The sequence below is a fragment of the Schistocerca gregaria genome, chromosome 9 (genome assembly GCF_023897955.1).
Source record: "Schistocerca gregaria isolate iqSchGreg1 chromosome 9, iqSchGreg1.2, whole genome shotgun sequence".
In the NCBI taxonomy this organism is placed as follows: Eukaryota; Metazoa; Arthropoda; class Insecta; order Orthoptera; family Acrididae; genus Schistocerca; species Schistocerca gregaria.
In genome coordinates, this window is record NC_064928.1 from 142,450,945 (window position 1) to 142,467,570 (window position 16,626).

Sequence of the window (16,626 nt, forward strand, 5' to 3'; positions counted from 1 at the left end):
AAAGATCTTGAGATTTTTGTGCAGGATGTCAACCTCCCTTCCCATATCCTACGTCAACCTACTAGCTATCTACCATTTACTGTCAAATTAAAACCAGACTTTGTCACTGTTGTTCTATCTATTCTAAGAACATGCCCGTATCATCATTGCTTCCTAATATTGTATAATATTATTCTTTCTATACTGTCTTGTAGATATTTTGATGTACTTTCTAATTATATAATTCTTCAAATTATTCTTGCGAATAAAATAAATGCTCCTCTCAAATTAAATTCCAGTGGTAATTCATTAATGAGATCAAAGCCTAATAACTGGTACAATCAGATATACCCTCTGTGATTGCACTCCACAGCAGTTTGCACAGTGTAGATGAAGATGTACATGTGGATGCAGTGGACAATCATACTACAACCTGTGCGGCATATGTGTTTATACCCGGTAACCCCATTAACTATTTATACCATTTACACAACTACAGGTTGACAGTAAAATACATATACTTTACTTAAATCATTCACTCAGAGCAATCCATGAACTATAATAATCTATCTATTGTAAACAGTAAATGTCCCCTTCCCTCATGACGTCAATCTTTTCATTATCAAACAACAATGGTCCTCATCATATTTTTCAGTGACTGTGATAATATCATATACTGCCACGATTTATTGTCGAACTATACAAGTAACACAGTGTTGGACAAGAGCAGCAGCAGTTCTGAAGTGCTATCTTCTCAAAATGTTTCATCCACAGCTACTCTCTGGTCCTTTGAGACCTACCAAGATACTCCTCCTAACTCAAACATCTATTCCAATCCTATACATTTATTACCCCTCTCTCCACAAGCAAAATTAGTCACGACTTTATCCCCAAATCAGGTAACCAGTAAAAGATTTACAAAAATATAAAATAACTCTTCCCTACCTAAAATTAGCAGTCATTAAGGGAACTATAAACGTACAGAAAAAGTTCATTTACACTTTCTTGTTATACTGACTGTTGACCTGTAGTCAGGAGCACTGTGCATTTTCAATTACAATGATTCATAGAGGATAGCCATTGTTTCCTGAAAAGTGGTTTCCCTGTATTTTACGCGGTCTCTCACTATTTCTGCTCTTGTCATTGTTAGTATGTTTATGTTTTACTCATTAGTAATGACTATTCCTTAGATCTTCCTTTCCTATTTCACCAATTGTGTTTTTATAATTTCTCTGTTAGATCTAGAACGTTCATCTTTTGTAGTGTTTAGTACGTCTAATTGCTCCAAGTAGTTTAAGACATAATTTACTTTACTCCATTCTTTTCTGATCATTGTCTCCCTGGCATATGAGAGCATTTGGCTAATACTACCATCATGAGACATCCTGCACTAATAGGTTCATCTAAAACTTCCATTAGGTAAGGTGGCTCTCAAAATATTTCATGTGCCCACTCCAGATATTCTGTAAGGGCAAGCTGTTCATGGATTAATTTTTGCTGCTCATGCTGAGCAGTAATTCTCTACAAACTGTCTGTTAAAGTCCTCTCAACTCAGAAAACCTTTCACATGTAATACCCCATTTGGCTGCTTCATGTTTTATGTTTCATATTACAAACTTTATGCTATTTTATGAATCCATGAGACAGCCAATGAATCCTCAAATGTTCTAAGAAAAATAATTGGGTGAACTGCACCCTAGGGTTTGAATCCTGCAAAATGATTAGCTTAATGACTGCCACTTTTGATCGAGAATTCCTCCCACCAACCTTTGGCAGCCTTCAGCCTGGCTAATAAAACTTCTGTCTGTAATTCTGTTTCCAGTACCAAGTTTAAGTGCCTGTAATTTTTTCTCCCTGACTGACAATATTTCTATGCCCATTAGGACCAACCTCTAGCTCCAGCATAGCACCAGTTCAATGAGACTCAGCACTCAGCAACAGTAGCAGCCTCCTGAAGATGACAGACAGAAGGACTGTCAAAATATTGAATCAACTTGACTTGAAGACCTGCTGCAAGCTCAAGAAGAGTACAATAAATTATATACTTTTTTAAACCTTCATGTATATTTTTACTCGGCAGATTTTATTGATTCTGTAACGATTCCTTGTCTGCTCTTTACATTCTGAAGACGACCAACAGGTGGTTGAAACTGTTTAAGATATTGTGAAATGCACATGTGACTATGTCACGTAAAATATAAAAACATACCAGAAAAAAACTAAACATCTGGCAGTGGCCTAAAGTAGTGCACAAGTCCACTGATGTGCAAACTAGATGCACACCTCCAAAATGTGGCACTGCACCGTAGCTCCATCATCTAATAAACACGAGTACGCACCGTAACTTTTTCGACTGCGCCACCAGTTTTTGGGAGGAACGATGACAACAGCACCAGCAGGTCCTGAGCACGCACCCTGTCCCAGTCCATGTTGCAGATCGCTATCCTCCGAGTCGCCTCTTGGGTCGTGTCCGCATCCTTATCCAGCTCTCCCCAGTCGTGTTCCACATCTTCCGAGTCATCGGAAGCACCTGTCAGAGCGAAGCTAGGTTCAGGAGTTTGGCAATGATCATAGACAACAAGGGAAAATTTGATACAAACCAATGAGTACAGAATTATGATCTCAAGTATCAATAAATTACACTGTCTGACCAAATGTGGAATGGACCACTAGACGTCACAAGAAATGGATCTATTGGTATAAAAGGAAGTGGGGAGCAGACTGTTGTCTGCAGAGAAGTGGCTAAGCGATTTCGAACACAAACTAGTCATTACACGTCACCTGAGTAACAAATCCATCAGGGATATTTTAACCCTTCTAAAGCTGCCCATACAACTTTTAGTGATGCGAGTTGAAGTAAAAATGCAAAGCAATCGCCACGGCTAAACTGAGATGAGGCAGACGTCATGCATGGACGGACAGAGACTGTCTATCATTCCACAGGGTGTTTGTACAAAAACTCAGTAAATCAACAGAAGGAATCACTTGTGACTTCCAAAGTGCTACCAGGAGTCCAGTTAGCATAATGACTATGAGTAGGAAGTTAAAAAGAATGGAGTACAGAGGTCGAAAAGCTCCTCATAAACAACACAGTTTGGTAGTTGAAACAAAACAACACTTGAAGTGGTGAAGAGAGTGATGCCTCTGGACAGTGGATGACTGGAAACTGATGCGAGTGACGAATCACACTATACCCTGCAGCAGTCCGACGGAGGGGTTTGAGTTTGGTGAATGCCCGGAGAAAGTTACCCACCAACACATGCATTCTCAACAGTGAAGAACTGGGAAAGTGGTGTAACGTATACGAATGTTGCTCACAGAGTGTGGTTTCCCTAGTGCACTTGAAAACACTAAATGCTGAAGGATACAAACACACTTTACAGCACTGTATACTTTGAACAATAGAGGAACAGTTTGTAGACAGTGATTGACTGTATTGGTGTGACATTGCACCCTCTTTAAAGCAGCATCTGTGAGGCAATGGTTCGTGGACAATAACATTCCTCAAATGAACTGGTCTGCACATAGTGCCAATCTGAACTGAACAGAACATCTTGTTGAAAGAGTCTCCAGTAGAGTTCAAACTGCCAAAGGTGAAGGATGGACACACCTAGTGACGTGGACCAGGCAAATGCCCGGCGGACAGGACATTTAAAAATGGGCATTTGTCCAGGAATTTTTCCAAAGCATTTTCAAATGCCCAAAATCTGAGCATTCACAAAAAAATTATTTCGGTGCTTTTTAAAGTTTTTACTGCTTGAATGTATAGTTTACCAAATAAAATAAGAGATGGGACAGTTATCCCAACATTCAAAGTTAGTAAATGTTAACACTTAAACGTAAGTGTGTCGTCGATTGCCTTTAAAACTAAGACCAAAAGAAAAGACGTAGTTCTGCTCTTCACTCTTAGTCTCTCTACCTAGCACCCCCCCCTCCCCCCCCCCCCCACACACACACACACCCCGGGATTAACAGCTGTAGAACGATAAGCTTTGTAAGATAACGTACATTACAATCTGTTTCAAATCTCAGATTATTATAGAAGAATGATTATTGATAGCAAAATTATTATATTGTTATTATTATTATTATTATTATTATTTTCGATTATTACCATTTAAAGAGAGTGTTTTGAAATTGAGTTCCTTTATGATGATTGTTTATGTTTTTTTCTGAGCCCAAATTTTCATCATGTGTTTACTGTGTTGTTTCTTTCGCTCCGCTATCCATTTGCATCCTGGTCTCTTCTGTGTTGTGGTGTCAAATTTATGTTTTTTGATGATGTTCCTGAATTCAGCTCTATTTTCTGCATCGTTTACTGTTGTGTGTGTTTGTCTGAGGTCCTCTTCAACTTCTTTTATCCATTTTGTTTTGTGCCTGCCTGAGTTGATGACTTTAAGACTTTGCTTTGAAATTCTGTTTTCATTTGTCCTGTGGATATGTCTGTAGAACTGCATTCTTCTTTTCCTTATTGTATCTGTAATCTTGTCTGTGTATTTATATAATTCTGATGTTGGTCTCTTCTTCCAGATTCCTTGCTCTTGTATTGGGCCAAAAATTTTCCTGAGAATTTTCCTTTCTTGTTTCTCTATTTCTTTGATTTTAGTTTGAGCACCTATTTGCATTGTTTCAGATGCATACGCTGCCTCTGGAAGTATGACAGTGTTGTTGTGACTCAATTTTGCATTAATGGATATGGACTTTTTGTTATAATAGTTCCACGTGAGTTTATATGCTTTCTGTAGTTTTTTTTTTATTCTTTCCTCATTGGCCTTTAGGTTGATACCTCATGGCTGGATGATTACTCCCAGGTACTTAAAATGTGGTACTTGTACAATTTTCCCATGGGTTGTCACAATAGGCAATTTGTCTTGTGGCACTCTTTCTATGTACTGGGTTTTCTCATACGAGATTTGCAGGCCAGTTCTTTGTGCAATTTCGTGTCACTTCTCTATGGCGTTAGTGGCTTCAAAAGCTTAACAATTAACAGTGAATTTATTATCTTTTCTAATGCCAATTTGGATTCCTTTGATAGTAAAATTATTATTATTATTATTATTATAAGACTAATCAAGTCTGTCTTAAACTTGTTCTCAATGATTACAGCTTCCTAGTTTGCTGTATTAGATCTACACAACAAAATGGGAATGTTCAGATATCTATTCAATAATGTAGCGTTCCTTTCTGACAAGTAGGAACAAAAATATGGTATGTTATCCATTCAAGGTAATGACATGAAACTTGAGAAGTGGCAAGTAGTGAGATTATTTTATCAATCGCTAAGTTTTTACTTTTGACTCTTTAATATTTCCTTACAGATCTCCTGTGCCCGTCTTGTGGGTTTACTTTCAGTTTAAAACTTATTTTTGTATGGCACAATTTTATCTACCTTCATTTCCACAACTTTACAGTATTTTTCCACAAATCTGCTTGGATTTGAATAATTTAAATCTCAAATATAACTTGAACCAGGCATTCCACTGTCATACTCATTTCTAACAGGGATATAGAGAACGTAATATGCATCTCTTAAGACATTGTGTATGCAATGTTTTATCAGACATTTGGCATAATTCACAAAGTGCAAACACAGTGCTGCCTGAGAAATGGCAGCTCTTTCCCTGTTCAGTATGAGAGAGCTGCAATAGTGCCAGTGAGCTGTCTCATTACTTTTGTAAGTCTATGGATAAATCGTGACAGCAATGGGCTAAGTTTCCCTTCACTTTATGAACTGTTTAGATGTTGCAAACTGCTCACAAAGTCCATACTTAAAACTATCGTTGACAAAAGACAAAGAAAAGAAGGTTAGTGTTTAGTATCTAGTCAACGTTAATTTCATCAATCACAGAGAGTTGCTTAGCTGCAGATGGATGGGGGTAGCAATCAGCAACAACATTGCTTGACTTCCGGAAAGCGTTTGACTTGGTGCCCCACTGCAGACTCCTAACTAAGGTACGAGCATGTGGGATTGGTTCCCAAATATGTGAGTGGCTCAAAGACTTCTTAAGTAATACAACTCAGTATGTTGTCCTTGATGGTGAGTGTTCATCGGAGGTGAGGGTATCATCTGGAGTGCCCCCGGGAAGTGTGGAAGGTCCGCTGTTGTTTTCTATCTACATAAATGATCTTTTGGATAGGGTGGATAGCAATGTGCGGCTGTTTGCTGATGATGCTGTGGTGTACGGGAAGGTGTCGTTGTTGAGTGACTGTAGGAGGATACAAGATGACTTGGACAGGATTGGTGATTGGTGTAAAGAATGGCAGCTAACTCTTAATATAGATAAATGTAAATTAATGCAGATGAATAGGAAAAAGAATCCTGTAATGTCTGAATACTCCATTAGTAGTGTAGCCGTTGACACAGTCACATCGATTAAATATTTGGGCGTAACATTGTCGAGCGAAATGAAGTGGGACAAGCATGTAATGGCAGTTGTGGGGAAGGCAGATAGTCGTCTTCTGTTCAGTGGTAGAATTTTTGGAAGATGTGGTTCATCTGTAAAGGAGACCACTTATAAAACACTAATATGACCTATTCTTGAGCACTGCTCAAGCCTTTGGGTTCCCTATCAGGTTGGATTGAGGGAGGACATAGAAGCAATTCAGAGGTGGGTTGTTAGATTTGTTACTGGTAGGTTTGATCATCACGCGAGTGTTACGGAAATGCTTCAGGAACTCAGGTGGGAGTCTCTGGAAAGGAGGCGTTCTTTTCGTGAATTGCTACTGAGGAAATTTAGAGAACCAGCATTTGAGGCTGACTGCAGGACAATTTTACTGCCGCTAATTTATATTTCACAGAAAGACCACAAAGATAAGAGAAAAGAGATTAAGGCTCGTACAGAGGCATATAGGCAGTTATTTTTCCCTCGTTCTGTTTGGGAGTGGAACAGGGAGAGAAGATGCTAGTAGTGGTGTGAGGTACCCTCCACCGCGCACCATATGGTGGATTGTGGAGTATGTATGTAGATGTAGACATTGATGTCAAATATAAGATCATGGACTAGAGAACAAATCTTTTACTCTGTAGTGGGGTGTGCTCTCTATTTGGAAACTTCCCAGCACGTTAAAACTATGTGCTAGACCAGGAATCAAACGTGCGACCTTTGTTTCTTTTAGTGGAGCACTCCAGTGACTGAGCTAGCTGGGCAAGAACTGTAATCTGCCCTCAATTTTCACACCTGCTAGTGCCTCAACCAGATCACAATGTTATACAATATTTACTGGTAACACTAAAAAGTGGTTGCACTGACAGTCAATATGCAGAAAGAGAAAGGGAAAATAAGGCCGGAAGACACACAGCTGGAAACTGTAGATCAGTAAAAACATCTCAGGTGCAACATTTCACGCAGTAACAGGATACAGCATGAGATAGATAGAACACAAGATCAACAACCAAACTGAAAAGTTATCTCATTTCTACCATCAAGTTTAGACACTACTCCGGAATTAACAAGTCCCCTTAAGATCAGAATAGACACTCCTGTCATACTTTATCCCCATAACAACTTACAGCCTAGAAAATTGCACAACAATCAGATAGGTTGACAACAGACTATGAGCCAAAGAAATAAGGTACTGCAAATAATAACCAAAAAAACCTGGAAGCATGAGGTAAAAATTGAAAAAATTAGGAAAAAAGCTGGAGTGTGCACATTGTTGAAAGAAATTGTAACAAGGGTCTGCTAGAAATGGTTTGGGTGCATCAAACAAATGGATAAGGGAAGGGTAGCAGAACAATGACTCTGCACAGAAGTTATTGATAGAAGACTACCAAAAAGACAAGGAAGAGACGGCTGGACAAAGTGAAGGAGGACGTGGGAACAAAAGCAGTCAGATGGGATACAGTCCTGACAGAAGAATGCTACATGGACACAAACAAGTGGAGAGTGTTTGTAAACCACATCTGGGCAACTGGAGTGGAAAACTGATGACAGTGATTAAGCAGTTATATGAAATGAAGCCTTAGATTTGTTGGAAGGGTCTTGTAAAGGGCCAGTGCATCTGTAAAGGAAATTGCAACAAGATGTTAGCGTGACTAATTCTGGTTTCTTGTTCCAGTGTATTAATCAAGAATACTGACAACAGACATCCAACAAATTCTAGTACACTGCTAGTATTATAACAAGTTGGCATAGTCCACATGAAAATGTAACACAACTGTTCAGGGAACTTAAATGGGGATCCTCGGAAGAAAGGCAAAGTGTATCTTGCTAAGCCCAATTGGCTGAATTCAGAAAACCAATAATTAAAGAAGACTGTGCGACAATTGTGCTGCCACCGATAAATGTTTCCAAAATCTGTAGAATTTCCTCTGCATACCTTTCACCACTTCTGAGTAAAAAGATTTGGCTCGAAAATAACTGAACCACAGCACAGAGAGTTGTTTTCAGAATGAATCTTCCCCATGCAGTTGCGTGTGTGTGTGTGTGTGTGTGTGTGTGTGTGTGTGAAACTTTCTGGCAGATTAAAATGGTGCATCCACCCAGGACTCAAACCCAGAACCTTGCCCATCACAGGTGTTGCCAGCTATCCACAGTATTCTTTCTTCCAGGAGTATTAATCCCACTAGGGATGCAGGAGAACTTCTGAGAAGTTTAGAATGTAGGAGATGAGATACTGCTGGAAGTAAACCTGTAAGGGTGGACCATGAGTCACATTTGGATAGTTCAGTCAGTAGAGCACTTGAAAAGTCTGAGGTTCATGTCCCAGTCTGGCACACAGTTTTAATTTGACATGAAGTGTCAAATTGCTGCACATCCCGCTGCAGTCTGAAAATTCATTCCAGAAACAATCCCCTAGGCCATGGCTTGGCCATTTCTCTGCAATATTCTCTCTGCTAGAAGTACTGGTCCCACAAGGTATTTCTGTGAAGTTCATAAAGTAGGAAAGAGGTACTAGCAGATTTGAAGCTGTGAGGGAGGGGCACGAGTCATGCATGGATATCTCAGTCAGTAAGACCATTGCCTGAGGAAGGCAAAGGTTCCAGGTTAGAGTCTGGGTCCAGCATGTGGTTTACATCTGCTAGCATATTTTACAAAAATCCTGGTATTCACACAAAGAGATTTGGTAAAAAATAAATTAGCTGAAAAAGGGTTTTTACTGCACTACTCCCAATGTCTTTTGTGTCATCACCTTTCCTAAGGCTACAGTTCAGGTGCAGCCTCACAACTGGCACATCACTAGCCACACAAGGATCTCGTCGCTTGCCAGGACCCTTTACCCTGCTCTAGATCACGTCATTAGTCGAGTGGATTACTTGTGATGTGTAAAGCAAAAACGACATGCTTTGCATAGTATGAAGACACTAGTAATGGTACGTATGTGACAAAAATGTGCTTATTGACAATGAAAAAAAGAGGAGGTATGGATGCACCATTTGAATGTAAATTGGTCATACATCAGATTCTTTCACATACACTAACAACAGCTTGAAAATTATAAGAGTTCTTTTTCAGATAGTTAAAAATGCTGCAACAAATTTTCCACTGTTTCATATGATACAAGAGCAACAATTAGAAAACAACTGATTGTTATCAAAGACACTGTTCTTTATAACAAATGTTCAACACTTCGAGGGACAATATTGTGAATAGCATTACAGCATATCAATCGATACAGTGAGAAATTCCCATCGGTAGTCGTCTTTCTGCACCCCTAATGGAGTCCGACAATTGGGAAAGATTTGGACTTCGAGTAACCTCGCAACCAATAACCATGCAGAGGGACCCGGAAGGATGAGCGTGACGGAAGTAGCAGTTTAGCATGCGATCTTCACTAAATGATGTGCGCGAGAGATCTTCCATACATATAGCAATACCGTGTGGAGCGCCATCCTGCACAAAAGTCTTTTCTTCCAGAAGGTGTTAATCAACAGGGCTAGGGATGATCTGACTCCCTCTCTCACTACAGATCATTTTATACTCAGTTCTCATGCAGTGTCGTTGACGTGTTGTCATCTAGTGCCATCTGTTGGCCAGTTTTTGCACTCATTTTTGGTTTCCATGTCATTTTAGGCATGTGTGTCAGTCTTTACCAATCCACCTACAATGTTCCATGAATTAGAACAAGTTTAAAATGTTAATAGACTTTCAGGTCACCCTGTAGCAAGTAGCAATATGAAGTGAGAAATATACCACAGCCCCCCACATGCCGCTCTTGCAGGGAGCACAAAGACAAGATTAAACTAATTACAACTTGCAGAGAGGTATTAAAGCAGTAATTTTGCCTGCACTCTGTACACAAGTGGAACAGGAACAAATCTTAATATGTGGTACAATGAGAAGTACCCTCTGTCATGCACTTGGCAGTGGTTTGTACAGCATGCACGTAGGTGGAGATGTAGATGTATAAAAACTGAAGAAACAAAAAACCGCTCGCTAAACAACGCTGCTGCTAGTGACCTCGATGCAGGCAATCATAGCACAAGTTCCAGGATGGGCAGTGATGCTTGCAGCTCCAAACCCAAACCAGCTCAATGTCCTTGCCTGGCAATAATCACAGGGTACAGTGGGGTGTGCAGTGGTGGTGCAGGTTATATGTAGCAGTAAAACTCAGTGGACTTACTGCATCAGCACCAAGCCACACCAGTAAGCCACAGGAAGCAAGGTTGCAGCATAATTTCACCCTAAAACTATCGTCCCATCAGCTACGTGAAACTGACACATCGCCCACCTGAGTGTCTTAAAGAGTGTGGTGTAATATATCAATTTGGTAAAGTGATTTGTTATCCAATGTCTACAAAGCCAATGACCAAGCGGGGTGGCGCATGTAGAAAGTTGGAAATAGTTCAATACTTAAAGATTTCAATACAAGATTAACTGCAGAGTTAGGCAAAGTACACAGTTCATGAAGAAATTTTAATTAAAGGTGTCACAGTCAAAAGTTATGAAGGTAACAACAACTTTCAATCTGAACAAACATATACATTTCTACAGGGAACATTGCATTCTGATGAATGTGACAGCCACAGTAAATTGCCACTGAATATCGATAAATTTTAGACAAGTAGAGTTATGTTACAAGAAAGTTAAAAAGACATTGGTATTTCAAAACACAAAATTTTCAACGATCATCATTGTTGTCACCGACAACCAAGTTGACAGCAGAAAATTACGATGAAATGCCCGAGTCATTATGAGCACTACAAATTAATAATTTTGAGAAGAAATACTCCATCGTTAAATACTTATCAAACTGGTCGAACACAATGACATTCCGGCAAGGTCTCTGACTCTGAAGATCAGTGGATGAGACTATGACTGTTTCATCAGATCCAAAAATACAGCATAGCAGTGGGCATAAATGTCAGCTGCACACCTATCGCAGCAGTCCAGTTCACCGAGCACAGCAATCAAGCTTCCTGTCATTCATGTGACACTACAAGGCATGGTAAGAAACACTGCTTGTAAAAAGTACTGCTGGTAGCATACAGAGTCTTTAGCACCTTCCTCCAGCCCACCTTCGCTCCCTGTTAGGCTGTAAGCAACTTTTTCCACTTTTTTTTTGGAAATGAAGCATGCTTTCTATGGACCTTCTTTACCAACAAAAGCAGTGTAATTCCAAAAAGAGGAATTTGGATTCATTTGGGCTGGTCCAAATTACAAAATTCTATAAGCAAGGTATCTAACAGGAAAAACCAATAGGAAAAACATGTAACAAAAGAGGCAGTTACATCAAATATTCTTGTTCTACACGTAGCACGATCCCAATCTCTCAATTCATATTCTCTTTTACTTGACCTAAAACTTACAAATCAAAGTTTTATTGTAGTTTTTAAAACATTTCCACAAAATAAGAAAGTTCCTTACTCATACCTTCACTTTCAGAATCATCATCTGAAGAGCTATCAGATAGCAGAACACCTTCACCACGAGCATAGTCAACGGTCATATCGTGGAGTTTATCTTTAATCTTGTCTGAAAGATTTACAGCTGCACTCAGTTCGTCATTCCCATCCACACTACTAACGTCCTCATTTTCTCCTTGCAGTTCTGGGCTGCTATCCGATTCATCGTACGTAGATTTACGTAGTGCAGCTTTTTCTTTAATACCAGTTCCTTCACTCCTCTTTTTCTTCTGTTTGGTTTTCTTCAATTTTTCTTTAGACTTAACAATTTGCTCATCACTTTCCGAGTCAGACACTTCATCACTGGACGAGATATCATAGTAACGTTTCAGATCTTCTGCTGATGACGTGTTCGTTGGGCGGCCTCTTTTATCAATTGTGTACTTCACTTTGAACCTTTTGTCTTTGAACATGGACTGAAATCTTTTGTCAATTTTCACTTTTCTCTCATGTTTCGGTATTCTCCTGAATCGAGGATCCTTCACAATATGGGCAAATCGGCTGTCTTGTAGTATTTCATCCATTTTGGCAGTTACCTGCAAAATAACAACATAAAAACTTTAAACAATGAGGTGATGTTTACAATACAATAACAGACATGTGACATAACAGATAAGACTTTGCAATACAATTGACTGAACAATCCCTTATTACACATGGTATCCCAAATAACGCTAACAAACTTTATGGGCAGGTTCCTTACACCAAAACAAAAAACAAAAAACAAAAAAAAATGGCCAGTAAACAATTCTTGGGATACAAACAGGCTGCCATGTGCTGCATCATCTACAACAGAAGCAGTATATCAGCATGTGGATACTAAATCAACTTCATAGAACAACTTTCCAATGAAGAACATACTGATGTTCACTACATTACCTCCAAGGAATAAGTGGTAGGCAGACATCTCACAAAAGGAATCAAGACCGTACAGTCTCATGATAGGGGTAATGAAATAGGGAGATACTTGATGCTTTAATGTTTGTGCTTGTGATCTATTGCTAAGTAAGTGCCATTTTCAGAAATCCTCTGATATTTCTGTTAGACAGACCCTAATTTTTCCAGTATATAAACAAATGACAACAGTATGTGTAACTGTACATAAATGTTTTGTTTGAGGCATTACATAAAAATAGCAGCTGAGTAAGATACTTTCTTCAAAGTAGTTTTTTTTCCTCCTGATTATATATATAAAACACACAAACACACACACAGAATTACTAGCTTTCGCAAACACACACACAGAATTACTAGCTTTCGCAACCGATGGTTGCTTCTTCAGGAAGGAGAGGGAAAGACGAAAGGATGTGGGTTTTAAGCGAGAGGGTAAGGAGTCATTCCAATCCCGGGAGCGGAAAGACTTCCCTTAGGGGAAAAAAAGGACACTGTGTGTGTGTGTGCGCGCGAGTGTACACCTGTCCTTTTTTTCCCCTAAGGGAAGTCTTTCCGCTCCCGGGATTGGGTCTTTCCCTCTCCTTCCTGAAGAAGCAACCATCGGTTGCGAAAGCTAGTAATTCTGTGTGTGTGTGTGTGTGTGTGTGTGTGTGTGTTTTGTTCATGTGCCTGTCTGCCGGCGCATTCCCACTTGGTAAGTCTTGGAATCTTTGTTTTTAATATATTTTTCCCATGTGGAAGTTTCTATATATATATATGTATATGTATATGAAGTAATCTAGACGAAATTACCACACTTTGTATTAATCATCCTTTGTTCAAAATGCTTTACAGAAGTCCTCTTAATGTATAAACTGACTTGTTCCACATCCGTGCAGGCTCTCCTTCATGATGAGACTTATGGAAAACAGTATGTGAGTGAATGAATGAATGAATGAATAAATCAATAAATGGATTGCAATGAATGAATTACTTAATAGGCCTTCTACACAACAGCCACCAGCAAAACATTGTGTAGTGCTACATCTAACTTCCTCAATTTCCAAGTTGTACACAAAAAGAATGAAGCTGCCAATAACAAATGTATTAGGTAAAAGTTTTTCATAGTCATCTTATGAGATACATGCAGGATTAAGTATTTTGTTCCTTGACTTCTTTTAATTAGGATTATCAGACCAATAATATTTAGGCTAGCCATAACGCAACAGGTGGCTACGTCCAGTTAATTGGTAGGATATTGTGAAATGCAGTACAAAAACAATATTATTTGCAAAACACTCATGTGAACTATCCTAGAGTATTGCTCATATGTGTGGCACTCATACAATATAGGATTAACTGGGGATGTTGAACGTCTACAAAAGGCATGATTTAGATTAATAACTGGACATAAATGTTTCTCCCAACTCAGGAGATAAAAGTGAGGCACCGAGTAGGAAATGTGTGCAGGCGTGCAGACAAATTAATGAACGCGTTATGAATACAGAATTCGGAAATTGGTTATAGTATTTATAGCGTTACATAAATGTTTCAATGAAAACTCGTGTAAGAATAGTGGGTGTTGAGGGTAAGCCTACAGAGTTTCCAGTACAAATTTACATCTCAATGACCGCGTGACACTTGCTGTTTTGTGCCTACTTAACGACAGACTGTGGGGAGAAAAGAAACGAGTCTTTGGTCTCGGCTGCATATTGCTGATTCCAATAGCACACAGTTTTATTCGTATTTCATTTCCCTATCAATTGCTTTCGGAGTGCTCTGACAACTGTACACAACAGCTGTTTACTATTGTCACATGTATATATTGACTGTGTGAATCCACGTACGTGTACCAGCAGTTGTACTATGCAATTCGGACCGGCAAAAATTTCCAATCCAGAAGTGCAATCTACTTTACCTTTAAAATCTCGTGATACGTGTCACCGTTGGGCAGATGAACAGTTAAAACAGAACCCTTCCAGTTATTTAAAACACGCACACAACTATATACAAACAATTAACACGAGTTTTTACGTGCACAAACAAAAACCGATAACAACACACGTGCACCTTCGGCTTCACTGCGCTGACTGCTCACGATTATATTCGTAGTAAGGTGTGAAATCCTGTGTTGGTTCTATTAGTTGTGAGATTAATCTCTAAAATACAATTTTACTATGGCCTACTCTAAATACATCAAACGATGTCCATAATGTTGGTAATGTGCTTTCGTGTTGTGTCGAATTACTCAAACGTTGGTAACACCCACACTTCAATGTCGCATTCACTTATTACCGGCGCCAATTTATTGGAAGTCCGTATGTACATGAGTTTCTAAAACGCGTTACACTCGCGGCGGGAAATTTGGATATTGTTTTGTTCGTTGACAACGGAACGTGATATAAAGTTTTTTTTTTATAGTAGATGACTGAGTCCGATGAAGTGCCGAGTTCGAATAGCCTCACTTGGTGGAGTTAATTTAGTGGTTGTGTAGGGCTGACACTTGTTTTGCGACAAATGTTGTGGGGGAGACGTGTGTGACACTCTCTAAGAAGGCCACCGATGTAAACTTCCTTTTTCAGATATACTGCACAAAACGCAAATGAAGGACTTCCATCACGAAAACACTTCGTTTGATATTTTGAAGCTGACCAGCAACAAGAGTATTATTACAGTACCATGCTAGATAAAAGAAAACACGTTACAAGCCACTGCGTCAGAAACTGAAGTGTCAGTGAATACTGTCGGAGACTACCATGGTTTTTGTCGTGAGGTGAGCTACGCTATTGTCACGAATGAAAGTATCCCTATCAGTGGTGAGAACAAGGTTGTAGAAGTTGATGAGGCACATATTGCCAATGGAAAGTACAGGAGAGGACGTATTTTTTTAAAAAAAGGAAATAGGACATGTATGGGTTTCGGAGGTACTGAAGGGGAATCTAGGTGTTGCTTTACACTTCGAGTACACTCTACGGGTAGCAAAACTTCAGAGACCCTTATGAATCACTTCATTTTTCCAAGGAAGCAAAGTTATACCTGACAGCCTGTCTGGCTAGCCACGCACTCAAACACACTGCTCCCAAAGTGGGAAGGCGTGCCAGTCCCCGGCACGAATCTGCCAGGGGATTCTTGTCGAGGTCCGGGTACTGACAGATCTGTTGATGGTTTTTAATGCGGTTTTCCATCTACCTCGGCAAATGTGGGCTGGTTCCCCTTATTCCGCCTCAGATACATAGTGTCAGCAATTGCTGCACAAACACTGTTTCCATGTATGCATACACCATAATTATTCTACCATGTGAAGATTTGGGGTTACATTCGTCTGATATGAGACTTCGCCAGGGATGGGAGGGGGGGGGGGGGGGGGTGTCCACTAAGGGGCCGAACCGCACACTAACCCTGGTGGGCTGGGTAGACTGCTGTGATCTGTTGTGGGGTTGTGCACCACTGAGGGCTATGGTGGAATGAAGCTTCTCCATCGTTTCTGGTCCCCAGTTTAATACATACATACATATACCTGGCAGCTGGAAGTCTTAGAAAACTCTGAAAAAAGAATTTGTCTCTTCTGACACTCCATCGATGCACACATAGTATAAAGAGGGACAGAGCAAACCTTTGAAATCATAAGAGTGAGGGCAGAGCAAGAGACCGAGAGGAACTATATATTTACCCACATCAGTATCTCTCTTTTACAATTTCTGGCAAAATTGTTGCGTGTGAGACTCTGCCAATATTTTTGAGAGACATAATTATCAAGAGTGTATCCCCACTGTGGAGAAAGAGGGTTGCTTCCATCTCCCTACACCACTTATGAAAGTGTTCACGCTTAAGGTTTGCTTGACAAGTGCAGTACGTGAAATTACTAGTTTCCTTTATAAATAACTTTGTTACACAATATTCTTCATTTGTCTTCGTTCAAGCAGCTGCCA

The 16,626-nt window shown here is 39.7% G+C and overlaps 1 protein-coding gene across 2 annotated transcripts in view; it reads right to left on the bottom strand.

Annotated features, from left to right (window-relative positions):
- Positions 1 to 15,007, bottom strand: part of LOC126291907 (ESF1 homolog) — a 72,895-nt gene extending 57,888 nt beyond the window's left edge. Inside the window, exons 1-3 of one of the 2 annotated variants that reach the window (XM_049985639.1) lie at positions 14,616 to 15,007; positions 11,793 to 12,360; positions 2,319 to 2,509 (exon numbers count right to left, since the gene is read on the bottom strand). In XM_049985639.1, the coding sequence (XP_049841596.1) occupies positions 2,319 to 2,509; positions 11,793 to 12,348 (747 nt within the window). In that variant the 5' untranslated portion in view covers positions 12,349 to 12,360; positions 14,616 to 15,007. The remainder of the gene's footprint in view (positions 1 to 2,318; positions 2,510 to 11,792; positions 12,361 to 14,615) is intronic. The other variant, XM_049985638.1, reaches the window with a different exon arrangement.
- Positions 15,008 to 16,626: the final 1,619 nt, after the last annotated feature.